The sequence below is a fragment of the Microtus pennsylvanicus genome, chromosome 17 (assembly GCF_037038515.1).
Source record: "Microtus pennsylvanicus isolate mMicPen1 chromosome 17, mMicPen1.hap1, whole genome shotgun sequence".
Lineage (NCBI taxonomy): Eukaryota > Metazoa > Chordata > Mammalia > Rodentia > Cricetidae > Microtus > Microtus pennsylvanicus.
Window position 1 is genome coordinate 3,044,696 of NC_134595.1, and position 13,152 is coordinate 3,057,847.

Here is a 13,152-nt window from a genome sequence, read left to right on the forward strand (position 1 = left end):
TTTAATAAAAGCAAATTTTGAGCTTAGTGTTTTGCTGTGTGTTTTGGGGTATCCCATAACAGAAAAGCATTCATTCATTCTGCACAGCTTGAGAAATTCTGACATTCACATACTGAAAGGGAAGCTTATTGAACCTAGTATTCAGGGCTTTAGAAATAGAGTGTGTTGAAAATATGTGATATTTTCTATAAGCAGAGAGAACTGCTATTTCAAGTGTCATATCATGTGACAAACACGTGTGATTAGTGCCAATAAGCCAAATCTAGGAGCCAGTGCCCCAGGGATCGGTCACATCAGACTCGGCTCTAGAGAAAGACCAGGTGTGACCAGCCTACCATATAATTCTGCCAATCACTACTAATAGAGGAATTTGTGTTTGTTCTAAACAGTCTATCCTGTTTTGGCCTAGCGCAAACCATACCAGAATTAGATTCCAATCATCTTCTCCTGCCCTTCCTTGCCAGAAGTTTGTCTGCAGATTGTGCCACAAGAATTTCACAGAATGTATCCAATTTATGGTGTGTGTGTGTGTGTGTGTGTGTGTGTGTGTGTGTGTGTGTGTAAGTGTGTGTAAGAGTGTGTGTAAGAGAGGGGGAAGGAGAGGGGATAGAGAGTCGGAAGATAGAGACAATAACAGAGAAGCTAGAAGGAGAGGATACACCACAATGAACAACTGCCGCTTCATTCTTTAATTTACAACCCTTTGAATCTTGGTAAAAATGACAGGACAGGGTGTCCATTGTCTGGTGTGTATTAGATGTACAACCAATGGTAGGATTTCTGTCCCTAAACTCAGCTTGAAGAAGTAGACGTAGTGTTTAAATGTGGTTGCAAAGCGTATTTCCCAGGAGAGGGATGAATTCTACTATTATACGGATCAAATAGCAGATAATGTTTGTATACATATTGATTCACAAAGTTGCAAGGCCTGTTGGTAATACCTCTGTGACTTGCTGGAGTGTAGGGGCAGAGGCAGTGACAAGATCTGAGCCCACCATGGTAACCTGTAGTTCCAGGACAATGAGTTTGTGTTCTTTACCTGACTTGTCTTTGAGGGACAGTTTGCATTTTGCAAATGAGTTTATTATTTAAAAAGAAAAAACTCAGTAATTATTTCACAGTCACACCTGTCTCAGTATCAAACCCAAGTCGGCATCAGCTGCAAACTGGGCCTCCTCTTCCCTTCCTTGCTGCCTGTTCTTGCCTGAGTAAAGGATCCTGGGTGCTGTCTGTCATCTGTGACCCTCCCCAGGCCGTTTCCACTCCCATAAAGCCTTCATTGTTTTTATGAACCCTGTGTCTATCTGGCTTTCCGTGGTTTCTACAGAACTCCCTTTTGTGTTGCAAAGTTAGGTTTCTGTATTAGGGTACAAGTGTAGTGTGTGAATATTTGGAGCAAATTGGTGTGTATTGAATGAATTCAAAACTAATGAAGTTAAAAGTGATTTTCCCAGGACTCTTTAATGAGCTCCCAACAGTAATAGGAAAATATGATAGTTAAGTTTTCCAATATGTGGTTTAAGATTTCTAAAGTTTATGGAGGAAGAAAGAATTTTTGAAGCTCTCACTGATAAGTCAAGAACAAAGACAGTCGGATATGGATGAGGGACATGACCCTCTGCTTTACCCTGTATCACCATGGCCTGACAATACAGCGTGATGCCGGAATAAAACCTTGGCTACGTAGATCTGATTAACTCATTGTCTTAGCAGGAACACATCTGAATTGGAACTCTGCATGTTGGGAGGCTTGCCAAGAGAAGGTGTGATTAAATGTGGGGATTATATAGTGATGGATCTCTAGTCTCCTTTTTAGCAAAAGCCTCATTTTAGTGTGTGTGTGTGTGTGTGTGTGTGTGTGTGTGTGTGTGTGTGTATTGTGTGTATGTTTATGTGTTTGTATATTTGTTTGTATATATATATGTGTGTTAGTATGTGTGTTCATTGTATATGATTTGTGTGTATGTGTATTGTGTGTATGTTTATGTGTTTGTATATTTATTTGTATATATGTGTGTGTGTTTGTATGTGTGTGCATTGTATATGATTTGTATATATATATGTGTATTGTATGTATGTTTGTATGTATGTATATTGTGTGTTTGTATATGTGTATGTGTGTCTATGTCTGCCTATTGTATGTATGTATAATGTGTGTGTATGTGTGTGTGTTTCAGAAAATGTAGTAACTTTTCAATGCTTTAAAAATCCAAAGTGCTGAAAACTCAGAAAAGTCTGTACAGAGAAACGATATGCCAAATAGTCTCTGACATAAGAAAACACTATAAATTAAGGCAGTAATAGTTCATGGTTTCTGAGAAGGGAACTTAATTTACAACTAGAATCAGGTTTACATTCCTTAGAAATTCTGGAAATCCATCACTGGCAGAGAAATTGATCTGCTAAAGGAGAGGAAAATTGATTCCTAATATTGGCAATTACATCAATTTTAAGTTCTGAAGGGACAACTCTTGGAAACAAATTTATTAACCACTGAGGAATTACTTGCTACTCTAGAAAATGATCTAAAGACTAGTATTTAGAGTCTAATTTGAAGAAAGATCTTCCCTATAGCAGACTCCAGCTTTAAGATTGTTTTAATTATGTTAAAGATATTAAGATAAAAAATGAGTGAAATCAGGCTATCAATATAAAAAGCAAGCTTCGCATCGTATTTTTGAGTGTCTCTTTTGCCTCCAAGTATCTACATATGAAGGAGTGGGAATTCGAACACATTTGCATATCCCCATTCATGACATTGGCATTCTCAAAAAGAATAAGTGTAGCTGATGGCAATTTTTATGTGAAGAGATTTGTGCATGTTAACAATATACCATATCCTGTCGGCATAAGAAAAGCATATGGGCCCATTAACTCACCAAATCTGCCACTGCTCTGCAAAGTTTTATTAAGCAAGTGAAGTCCCTAATAGTCGCTTACGTTATAGAATGCGTGTCAAATGCTATCAGTAAGCCAGGGGATTGTTTTCCCCTAGTGAGAAGGCATTTGAAGTGTGTAAGAAGGCTTGACAAAAGAATAAAACACTCTAAGCAAGCACCATATTAATAAAAATGCATCCTACTGGGAACCCACATGTGAGTGTATTATGTGCACTTTAATGTCTGCTGCTAACAAGTTTGCAGAGTGCCATCTTGATCATAGACCTTTACCCTCCACATTTTCTTTCTCTGGTTTCTAACAATGAACCTGGTTGAAATTAAGTGAAAAGAAAAAATACAGTCTGTTATTACTTTTTTTTTTTAAGTGCTCTTGGCGGTTGGGCAGCTCTCCTCAGCTTCAAAGACTTAAGAATTAGAAACATGGGCAATGATGGCTGCTCAATTCTCCATACAAGTCCTCCCGGCGAGTCAGAGGACACACGAAGAAATTAACAAACATCCAGAGCAGTGGCCTCTTTAGTAAGAACCTGTGACAGTCAAGCCAAATAGGGTCCACCAATCATGTGTTGAATGTCAGGAAACAGGAGATTAGTATAGAAACCCCATGAGCTAAATAAGCCAGAGAGCCTACAGAAGGGGCAGCTTCACACTATGTCTGGGCTTTCAATAATGCCTGTGGTGAAAGAGGTGATTGTAACAAGAGTGCGTAGGAACTACATCTTCAGGCGGACTCGACATTTTATTCATATCTCTTCAGTTGCCAAACTATTCCTTTAATATACCCAAGAGCAAATAGTCACAGTCCTGGTGTAAAGTTGAAGGCTATGAGAGAATGTGATAAACTCCTGAAACTTTATAAAGATGGAAATGTAAAACAATTTTTGTTCAGAAGCAGAATGTAAAACCTCAAGGCTCTTCCTCCACCCGTGCTCTTCCATGATGCCTTGCGCCTTGTGCTCTCTTAGAATAAGAGACCATCCTCACAAGAGGTACACTCACACTCAGGTCTCAGTTTCTCATACAAGCCTTACATTTAAAAGGACGGACCTGTCATGAGCCATGTTCCTACCATTTCAATATCTATCTGCACTCTCTCAATAGAATGCAAAGAAACAACTGCATTTAAGCACCAACCCCAAGAGAACTAATAGTCGCTCTAAGGTGATGTGGGTTATAAAGGAAGTTGGGTATTAATTATAATACTTGCCATTTAAAAAAATTGGTGGTGTGTGTAATTTTACCTCATTTTCTCATTTGCCACTGTTATTTAAATTGCTTCCCAGCACTAAGCATGTGCATAAAAGATGATTGTTCCAAATTTAACCTTTTAAATAAAATGTGTTCTATTAATTAAGTCATTACTGCTCCTTCTCTTTTCCATTATGTTTGTTCATTTGTCATTGGTCCTAAAGATAGGCATCTGTGTCAGAGAATATTCTGGAGAAAGACCCTAATTTTGATGCCTATCACCCATTTGGATTTTCCACACTGTAAAAAAAAAGTTTATTTTAGTGTTCTAAAGAATTTCAACTTGTCAATTATTAAAATAATAATAAGTATTTCTCCTAGGGATAATAGGCATTATTCAGCCAAAAAGTTAAGAAGTTCCTTGTAAAACTTAATGTTACTAGGAAGTTTGCAATACTTAGATGAATGAAAGACAGACAGACAGAAAGAGAGAGAGAGAGAGGGAGGGAGGGAGGAAGGAAGGAAGGAAGGAAGGAAGGAAGGAAGGAAGGAAGGAAGGAAGGAAGAAGGAAAACCACAAAGATAGATAGAAGCACAGCAGCAGCAGAAGCTTTGCCTTCCTAGAAACCCCATTTTTAGAATAACCGTGTGTGGCGAGACCCTTTATTCAGCTGTATTTTCTGTGCACATCCTCCCAAACAAGAGTTACAGTCAGATGCACTGAGGAGGATGCACAAGCGAGCACCCAATGCCCTGCTAAGGTGTGATGTGTTCTTGCTTCGTCTTTCTGTATTTCTTTATGATCCTGACAAAGTGCAATTGTCAGCCCCATCATGACCAAACACGTCCTTCACCATGCTCACTGCCTCCACTTATAAAAAGTTTTAAGTAATGAGAATGCTTACCTGGATCTGTGCTGAGTAATTTTTCATTTTTTTTTTACTTTATCTCCCATAATTTCCTGTGTGTTGCTTGTATCCCCATTCCTGTATGGAAAAAATAGAGTTAAAAAGAGTGCAGCAATTTTCCTGGCCTCACCGGCCGCTGAGCTCCGTCTGGCTGTTCAGTTACCACTAGTCATGCCGTTCTGCTTAGTGTATCAGGGGCTGTATGCGTTTACCATGTGATCTTCTAGGCTCTTAGCATGTACTTACCTCTGTCATCTTTACCAAGAATCTGTGGGGTGCCAACATATCCTTCATTTCACCGTAGTGAAACTGAAGTGAGCAAAGCTAACGTGACTTCTAAGACTGTTATCGAAATAAATCTAAAACTGCTCAGAGTGGAACAAAATTTGTCAAGCTTCCAGGCCAGGCTCCTAACTCTCAGGGTGACTGCTCATATATTAAGAGAGAAGAAATAGTTTATTTGAACTTTAAATTTCCAAACATGCTGATCAATATTAAGGGAACATTACTTTATTAGTCTGCAGGAATTTTTTTTTTTGACAGAATCTTGTCATTTAGCTCAAGATAGCCTTAAGCTTACCCACGTAACCCTGCCTCCATCTCTAAAGTTCTAGAACTATAGCATGCACCCTGTTCGTACCTGGTCCAGATTTCCATCTAATATCATCAATTCAGATAAAAAGAATACCAATTTTCAGTATATGATTGTTTAAATGCTTTCCTGTATTTAATTTGTGTTGTTGTTTCTTCTTAAAATTCCTCGGCTAGCACATCTTCTGTGATTGTCACAGAGACAAAGGGGCAGCTAAGACTGTCCTTTAATCTCTGCTCCTTCAGCTGATGAAATGCAGGCCACAGAGACATGAGGATGTAGTGCATGTTCCCGAGGTGTTACAAAGATTAAAATAATTAAACAGATGTAAAATATGTAGGGTAGAACCTGTGTGTTACAAGGACTCTGCAGTACCAGCTACTGTTGTTTTTAGTTGTCTGTATAGTTGATTTGTGGTAATTTTCTACTAGATTCCCCTGTAGGTGTTTTTAGGCACAACAAGGAAAGAGCTTGGCCATGAGTACTTGACTCACCACCCAAATGGAAATGCAAAGAAAAAAAAATTCTAACAAGATACTTAGGCAGTTAGACCAGGATAACCACAGACAAGCAGTGCTTTTAATTTCAACATAAAGAAATAGCCAAGAAAGGGTGGCAGGGGAGTGTCTGACCATGTGTGGTGACTAGGTCAGTTACAGATGAACGACGTGAGCAGAGGGAAGAGACAGGCTCGTTAGGGAAGATGGAGGCAGTCTTCCTCGTTGCCACATTCTCCTCACCTTTTTCTCCATCCTTGAGTACCAGAGGTTTATAGACTGGCAAGAACTTTAGTAAATGGCAAGAGAAGGTGCTACAGCGGCTAGGTACTAATGTGCTTATTCACAGAGCATTGTTTAGAAACCCCATGCCTGCGTCCAGGGATTATTGATAGTGGTTTTCACATACTGCCTTTTCCTGATATTATATCCATTTTACAGTAGCCCTATGTGACACAGTGGAGATCTTTTCTCTGTGTTTTCCAGTGTGGCTTTTGTAGTATCCATATTATTTATTTCAATATTTGGTAAAATTCACCTGTGATGTCATCCAGTCCTAGAGTAGTCTTTGAAGGAAAATTTTACTTATAAACTCATTTTAAAATTTAAGCAATAGGCCATACATATGGGTTTTTTCATCTGTGTCTTTAAGCTTTCAGAAGGTTTTTTTTTTCTCCCATTGCTTAAGGGCTGTATAACTCTTGACCTAATTCTTCCACACTGTTGTGGTATGACCTGTTGTCATTTCTGAGTGCACCCCTGCACTGTGACGCTTGTCACTGCGACTGTTGGGAGTGGGCATAGTTTTCATCTCTGTGTGAACTTTAAATGCTCTTTTCTTTCTGTTCAGTATTGGTTTTCTAGGTAGTGGGGTCATGGTGGGTGTTTCCTCAGGTATCAGAAAAAAATAGTGAGCTGGTTTTGTACTTTCCAAACGCCACGTGCATCGACTTCCCCAGATAACATATAGCATTCCTGTATTGCAAGGGACACCACTAGCTTCTTCCATGTCCTCTTTCCAAACCGTCTCCAAAAAGCTGTCGAGACTGAACTTGCAGTGATCATGGTGCTCACTGTATTTGAAGCTGTTGAGACTGAACGTGCGGTGATCACGGTGCTCACTGTATTTGAAGCTGTTGAGACTGAACGTGCGGTGATCACAGTGCTCACTGTATTTTTCCATCTTTATAAGTCCATCCTTTGTGGCCTAATGTCTACTTTGTTAGATATTATTACAACTTTTGTCCTTTCTTCATAAAAACCTTTCCTTTTTTCTGTCTCTATTTTGAGCAGATATAGAAGACTGGCCTTGAGTCTTGAATATATATATATATATATATATATATATATATATATATATATATATATCTTTAATGCTCAAGTAGCTTTATTATCTATTATATATCCCATGGCCCTTGAATTTAGTTCTTCTCTAACAGACATCAAAGAAAGAGCCCAGTTAAAAGAACTGCAAGTACGAAAACTTTTTATAAGTGTTACATTCACAGAAGGCCTAATAAACATAGCTCTTCATAGTTGACTATAAATGTCTATGGATAAAATTGAGGCAGCCTGGGATAGGCTGGAAAAAAAACCCTCAAATCTTTGTCAGTAAAAGATTTAATTTATTATGAATCTATATTAATTCTTGGCTTTAAAAATGCTGATTTACAGGCAGGTCTAATCATTGTTTTTTATTTCTTCTCTCAGTGCCAGATGAAAGCGAAGTTCAGTCACTGGCTGACCGCAGACCGGGTAAGGAATTCCTTGTAACCGGCGTTCTCTTCCTGGAAATCGCTGCCTGTGTTTTAGTAGCATTTGGACCCTGTTTCTAAGCACTAGTCGGTGAAAAGCTTTCTAATTAATACGTGAGTTGTCTCTGTCTTCCACAAAGATGAATTATCGCTTGGCTGTGTGCATAATAGCATAATGCATGCTGACTCAAAACATGCAAGGAAAAGAAGAAAGGTTCCCAAATCATCATCATTACACCAAAAGCCTTAAACCTGTACACTACATGAACACTTTCAAGAAACACAGACATTGAAAGGGAAAGCTAAGAAAGTTGGTAAAATTTTCCTCCATCACTTTCACATTAAAATTGGGAGATGGGGAATATCAAAAGAAGATGTGGTTATTTCTCAGGAAAAAAAATTAAAAAAAGAAAATTGGCATACGTAATGTTGCCTGTCACTGGAAGGGACTGTGCCAGAGATGGCAGTATTATCCTCTCCTTCCTCCTGAATGAGCCCCCTTGCTGTTCTCTCTGAGGGTCTTCAGGGTCTTACTCTATCCCAATGAGGGGCCTCTGTGTATCAAGCCCTAGACTTCCTCTCTTCCTAGTGGCCTCCCTTCTCTTTTGTCCTTGTTCCTGGCTTTCTCTTCTCCTCTGTTCTTCCCTCAGTATCATCCAAGCCTATCACTTGCAAACACAAAGTTACTAGAATAACAAATCCTGCAGTATCTCCTACCTCTAGGGGTACCCATTTGCCTCAGGCCAGTCACTCCACAGAGAGGCTGTGCTTGGCTCCCCTCCCATGCTGAAACAAAGAATCTTCCCCATTCCTGTGTTTCGGTGCCAGTTCCCTTTCCAGTCCTAAGTGGCATTCGTGCCTCATTAACTTTGCCGTCATATTCCAGGGCAAAATTATGATTTTTACTCTTTTTCTCCTTCTTTAAATTTTCTAATGACTTTATCAGGGAACAGCTGGTTCACAACTCTTAGGTTCCACCTTTTATTCTTCCCAATAAGGAGCCTAAACCCTATGAGCAAAAAAACCATTCTGCTTATGTGGTTATAAAAAATTTTTATAAATTAGGTTTGTAAAAATGAGCAAATGATAAGCTTTCTGGTTATTTCCAAGAATTCCAATCTTAGTTTAATCTTAGTTTTTTTTAAAAAAATCACCCTTTGCTGGTTATCAAAAGTGATTATCACTCTTTTGAACTGAAAATATCATTTTGGCTTCTTGCTATAATATTTTAGTCAAGTTTAAATGTTTGCTTTTAGCTAATGTGATATAAATATTTATGAAGAACTACTCTACAAAACTTAAAATAATGACCTTACAGATTTTGAGAAATCAAAATTGGCAGAATTTCATAGCTGGCAGATAGATTTCTTATAAAATTCTGCATGACAACTTTACTTCAGGTAGCAGATGGAAATAGTACCAGCAAGCTTTATACTATATAAAACATAATCCTAAAAAATACTAAATGACGTAAAAATATTAGCTAGCAAATAGATGTCCTATAAAATTCCACATGACAACTTTACCTTAGGTAGCTAATGGAAATTGTATCAGCAACCTTTATACTATATGAAACATAATGATAAAATATACTAAATGACATAAAGATTTGTACTAATATATAATCACTCCAATAATCATTGTCCACATATCTTATGACCTTCTGCATAATCACTGCATCAGAGCTGACTGTTGCACATCTGCTTAATCTATGTAAATGTGAAAAAATAAACTTTATCTTACTTGGGTCTCTAATCACAATTGAATCCAGTTTGGGCTCTGAGGCATCAATGCCTTAAAGATTAAGGCAAGTAAGAAATTTGATAACTTTAGAGCAAACATAATATTACACTGATGTGTCACAATGAACAAGTGCAACCTCTCCAACATTAGGGACCCTTGTGATAGGACAGAGCATCATTAGAGGAAAATGTGTGCCTAAGTTTGTAAATGGATATGCTCCAAGAATGTACCCTCTGCCAGTTTTTTACATATGTATTTTGAAAATTTATCGTATTTATGATTTTGTTTAGGCATTCGTCTCTCACACAGAAGCTTAACTCCCATATTATTCTACATTCATGTAGAGTAGTAGGTCTCAAGATGTGGGTTGCAACCCTTCTGGGGGTTAAACAACACTTTCACCGGGGTTACACTCATATCAAATATCCTGCATACCAGATATTTATATGAAAATTCATAGCAATAGCAAAATTATAGTTATGAAATAGCAACAAAATTTTATGATTGGGGGTCATTATATTAAAGGAACTGTATTAAAGAGTCACATAACATTAGGAAGTTTGAGGATCACAAATGTAGAGGGATTTCTCATGGGATGTTAGTGATGGAGATGGTGGATATAATAACAAATGATTAAAGGTTCTTTTAATTCGGACAATTTCTGTTAAATCGTTTAAAAAAATACAACAAATAAATATGTTTAGTTAGGCAGATAATTGATAAAAGATAGATAGATAGATAGATAGATAGATAGATAGATAGATAGATAGATAGATAGATAGATAGATGATAGATAGATAGATAGATGATAGATAGATAGATAGATAGATAGATAGATAGATAGATAGATAGACAGACAGACAGATAGATAGAGTCTGCTATCTCAAATTCTCATGTGTGCTCTGTAACCACAAATTGCCAGGATATATTTTACCTTGTTAGGGACCAGGATCACACTTCTGGAAATATTCAAGTGATCCCTTGAAGTTTTCTTGAAATATGATTTTTCCTTCCCCAAATTCTGTCTTTGGAATACTTAAGTAATAGATCAGCATCTTTTTGGCTAACAAGAGTAGCTTTCTCTTTAATTCCAGAAATGTGGATAGCTTTAACGTTATCCAAGACTATCAGGAAGTTAAATAAATTAAATTGTGTATGCTGACTTAAGTCTACCATCCATCTTATTTGGGAGATATTCAACATTTAATAAATTCATTTGAGCTGAGCTTTCTTCTGCGTCAGCTTCTTAGTAAGTAGAGAGCCATTGTATGCCAAGTTTCATCTGGTCTGGCTTGGGCACATCCCAATTTTGTGACAATATTTTTGGCACCTTTTCCTTGGCTTAATCTTTAAGTGGTTGATGCCTGAGGGCTAAGATTATATCAAAAGCTTAGGTAAGATAAATCTTTCTATAATTTTTGGCTCAAAATAGTGGTTCTCTTCACCCCTTCTAGAATCAACACATTATTCTTCAGAGTCCCCCAATAGCCTACTCATTACATGAGCTTTCCCTCAGAGTGAGTGTGTTCCAGCCCATTACTCAGGGCAAGTGTGTGGGGTCTTCTCCATGCAAGGGAGGTCTTGATGTCTCCAGACCCACCCAGAGAAGTTAGAGATAAAGTACCCTTTGTTTAGTTCCTTTAAGAACACAAGTTTTATTGAGCCTTGAAGAATATTTTAACATCTTCCCAATTTGTTAATTGAAAAAAAATTGTGCGCTAAAAATGCAAGACATAAGAAAACTAATTATTATTTTTATTTTTTGAATTTAAGATATTATCATACCATTAACTTCTTCCATTTCCTACCCCTTGCTCTCTCAAGTTCACGGCCCCATTTTCTTTGATTGTTTATATAAGTGAGTGAAAATGTCTGTGTGTGTGTGTGTGTGTGTGTGTGTGTGTGTGCGCGCGCGCGCGCGTGCATGCATCTTCCTAGAAACATAACTACAACCTGCTCAGTCCATATGTCACCTATACATATATGCTTTTCCTGCTGGCCACTTGGTATTAAATAACCAATTTCAAGATGACTTCAGTATTCTGAAGGAAACTTAGATTCCAGAGAAAATGAAATCAGCTTGGCATTTGATATTTAGAATTTTTGCTGTAATATTGACTATCCTAAAAGTGATAGAGAATATCTGGCGTTTCCCTGCCTATATACTGAGCCACAACCAACTGCTCAGTGTCCCTCTTGTATTCAGTACGAAGGGCTTATAAATTTTGTCTTTTTTTCTGTGTCATCTTCTTTTTCTGTTGTTTTGATTTACTGCACGGAGCTGGTTTAATATGTATTGACTGTCTGCAGGATCTTTGCTGACCCAGCTCTTTAAGATGATGCAGTACTGAGAGAGCCAGGGACTTCTTCTTTACGAGCTCTGACATATTAATTAGGAAAATGGACTAAAAAGCTTTCCGATTTCTGTTTTAATTTCTTATATTCTAAAATACCTGTCTAGATAGCTGTAAAATAGGCTAGTCAGTGAAAGGAACGGTGGGCTGTAAGTACAGTTCTTTTTTGAATCCAGTTATCAATTAAGGAGAATATGCTTATTAGAAACTCAAGTAGATTTCTGCAGGCAAGGAGTCTTGAAGCCATGAAGTTTAACTGACAGCTGACACGGTTGATTGAGGAGCTGACCACAGGGCAGTTAACCCTGATCTCCCAGATGGTCCTTGGTGGCTTAGGGAATGACCTAGGTGGTATGCTTCAGGGCAACTCTTGTGTTACTAGGATGTTCCTAACACCCGACAGTCCTCAGAAGTGAGAATATTGGAGAATGTAGGTCCTTACTTTCCATTCTGTTGAGAATGCATGACTGACAAACATATCCCAAACATCTATATTCCCCTTTTGTAAACTTGACTAACTGAGAAAGGAACACATATTCCAGACTGTGATACTCTCATAAAGATGAACGACTTCTTTTTCCCCTCATGAAATGTACAAGTTTGTTTGTATATAAACGAGTGGGCCAAGCTGGGAGTGACAGAAAAGGGGAAATGTGTGGCATTGATTATAGATTGTATTGAAGTGTCTGTGACATGCGTTGTCGTCACAAAGCTCAGAAGTTATCAGGAAGTTGTAATTTTGGCAGACTTTCCACTCTGCTGTAAGTGCAATATGCATAATCTTCGAAAGAGATTTTTTTTAAGAGAGATCGAAGAAGTTTCTGGATCGTTATAAAAGTTTGGAGCTTTTAAGATGGGATTGTTGGCACATGCTTATAATCTCAGGAAACAGTGGTTGGAAGAGCCTGAGTTCAGATCCAGCCTTGACTAGACATAAGTTTCAGGCTCCATAGTGAACTATATAGTGAGATTTTGTTTCAAACAAAAAGTAACAATAAACAAATAAAAGCTTTTAAAAGAAAAAGAAGTTTAGACAATGACTTCAACGTGTAGAAAAATTACTCAGTGAAATTTCATAAGGTTTTTGTTTTCACTTTTTTAGAGAATCAAAATTAGAATGTATTATTTTAATAATATGTCAAACCACAGCCATTTTTAATGTTTGAGTCTTCTAGTTGGGTTGCTGTAATCCAAGACCAAGATTTCTATGTATGAA

At 37.7% G+C, this 13,152-nt stretch overlaps 1 protein-coding gene across 3 annotated transcripts in view; it reads left to right on the forward strand.

Annotated features, from left to right (window-relative positions):
* The window catches only part of Pard3b (par-3 family cell polarity regulator beta), a 1,014,383-nt gene that overhangs the window by 624,654 nt on the left and 376,577 nt on the right, over positions 1 to 13,152 (forward strand). For all 3 annotated transcript variants that reach the window (XR_012908166.1, XM_075951370.1, XM_075951371.1), the window contains exon 16: positions 7,796 to 7,840. Coding sequence is in view for 2 of the 3 variants with exons in the window: in XM_075951370.1 (XP_075807485.1) it covers positions 7,796 to 7,840 (45 nt within the window). In the remaining variant the exon portion in view is untranslated. The remainder of the gene's footprint in view (positions 1 to 7,795; positions 7,841 to 13,152) is intronic.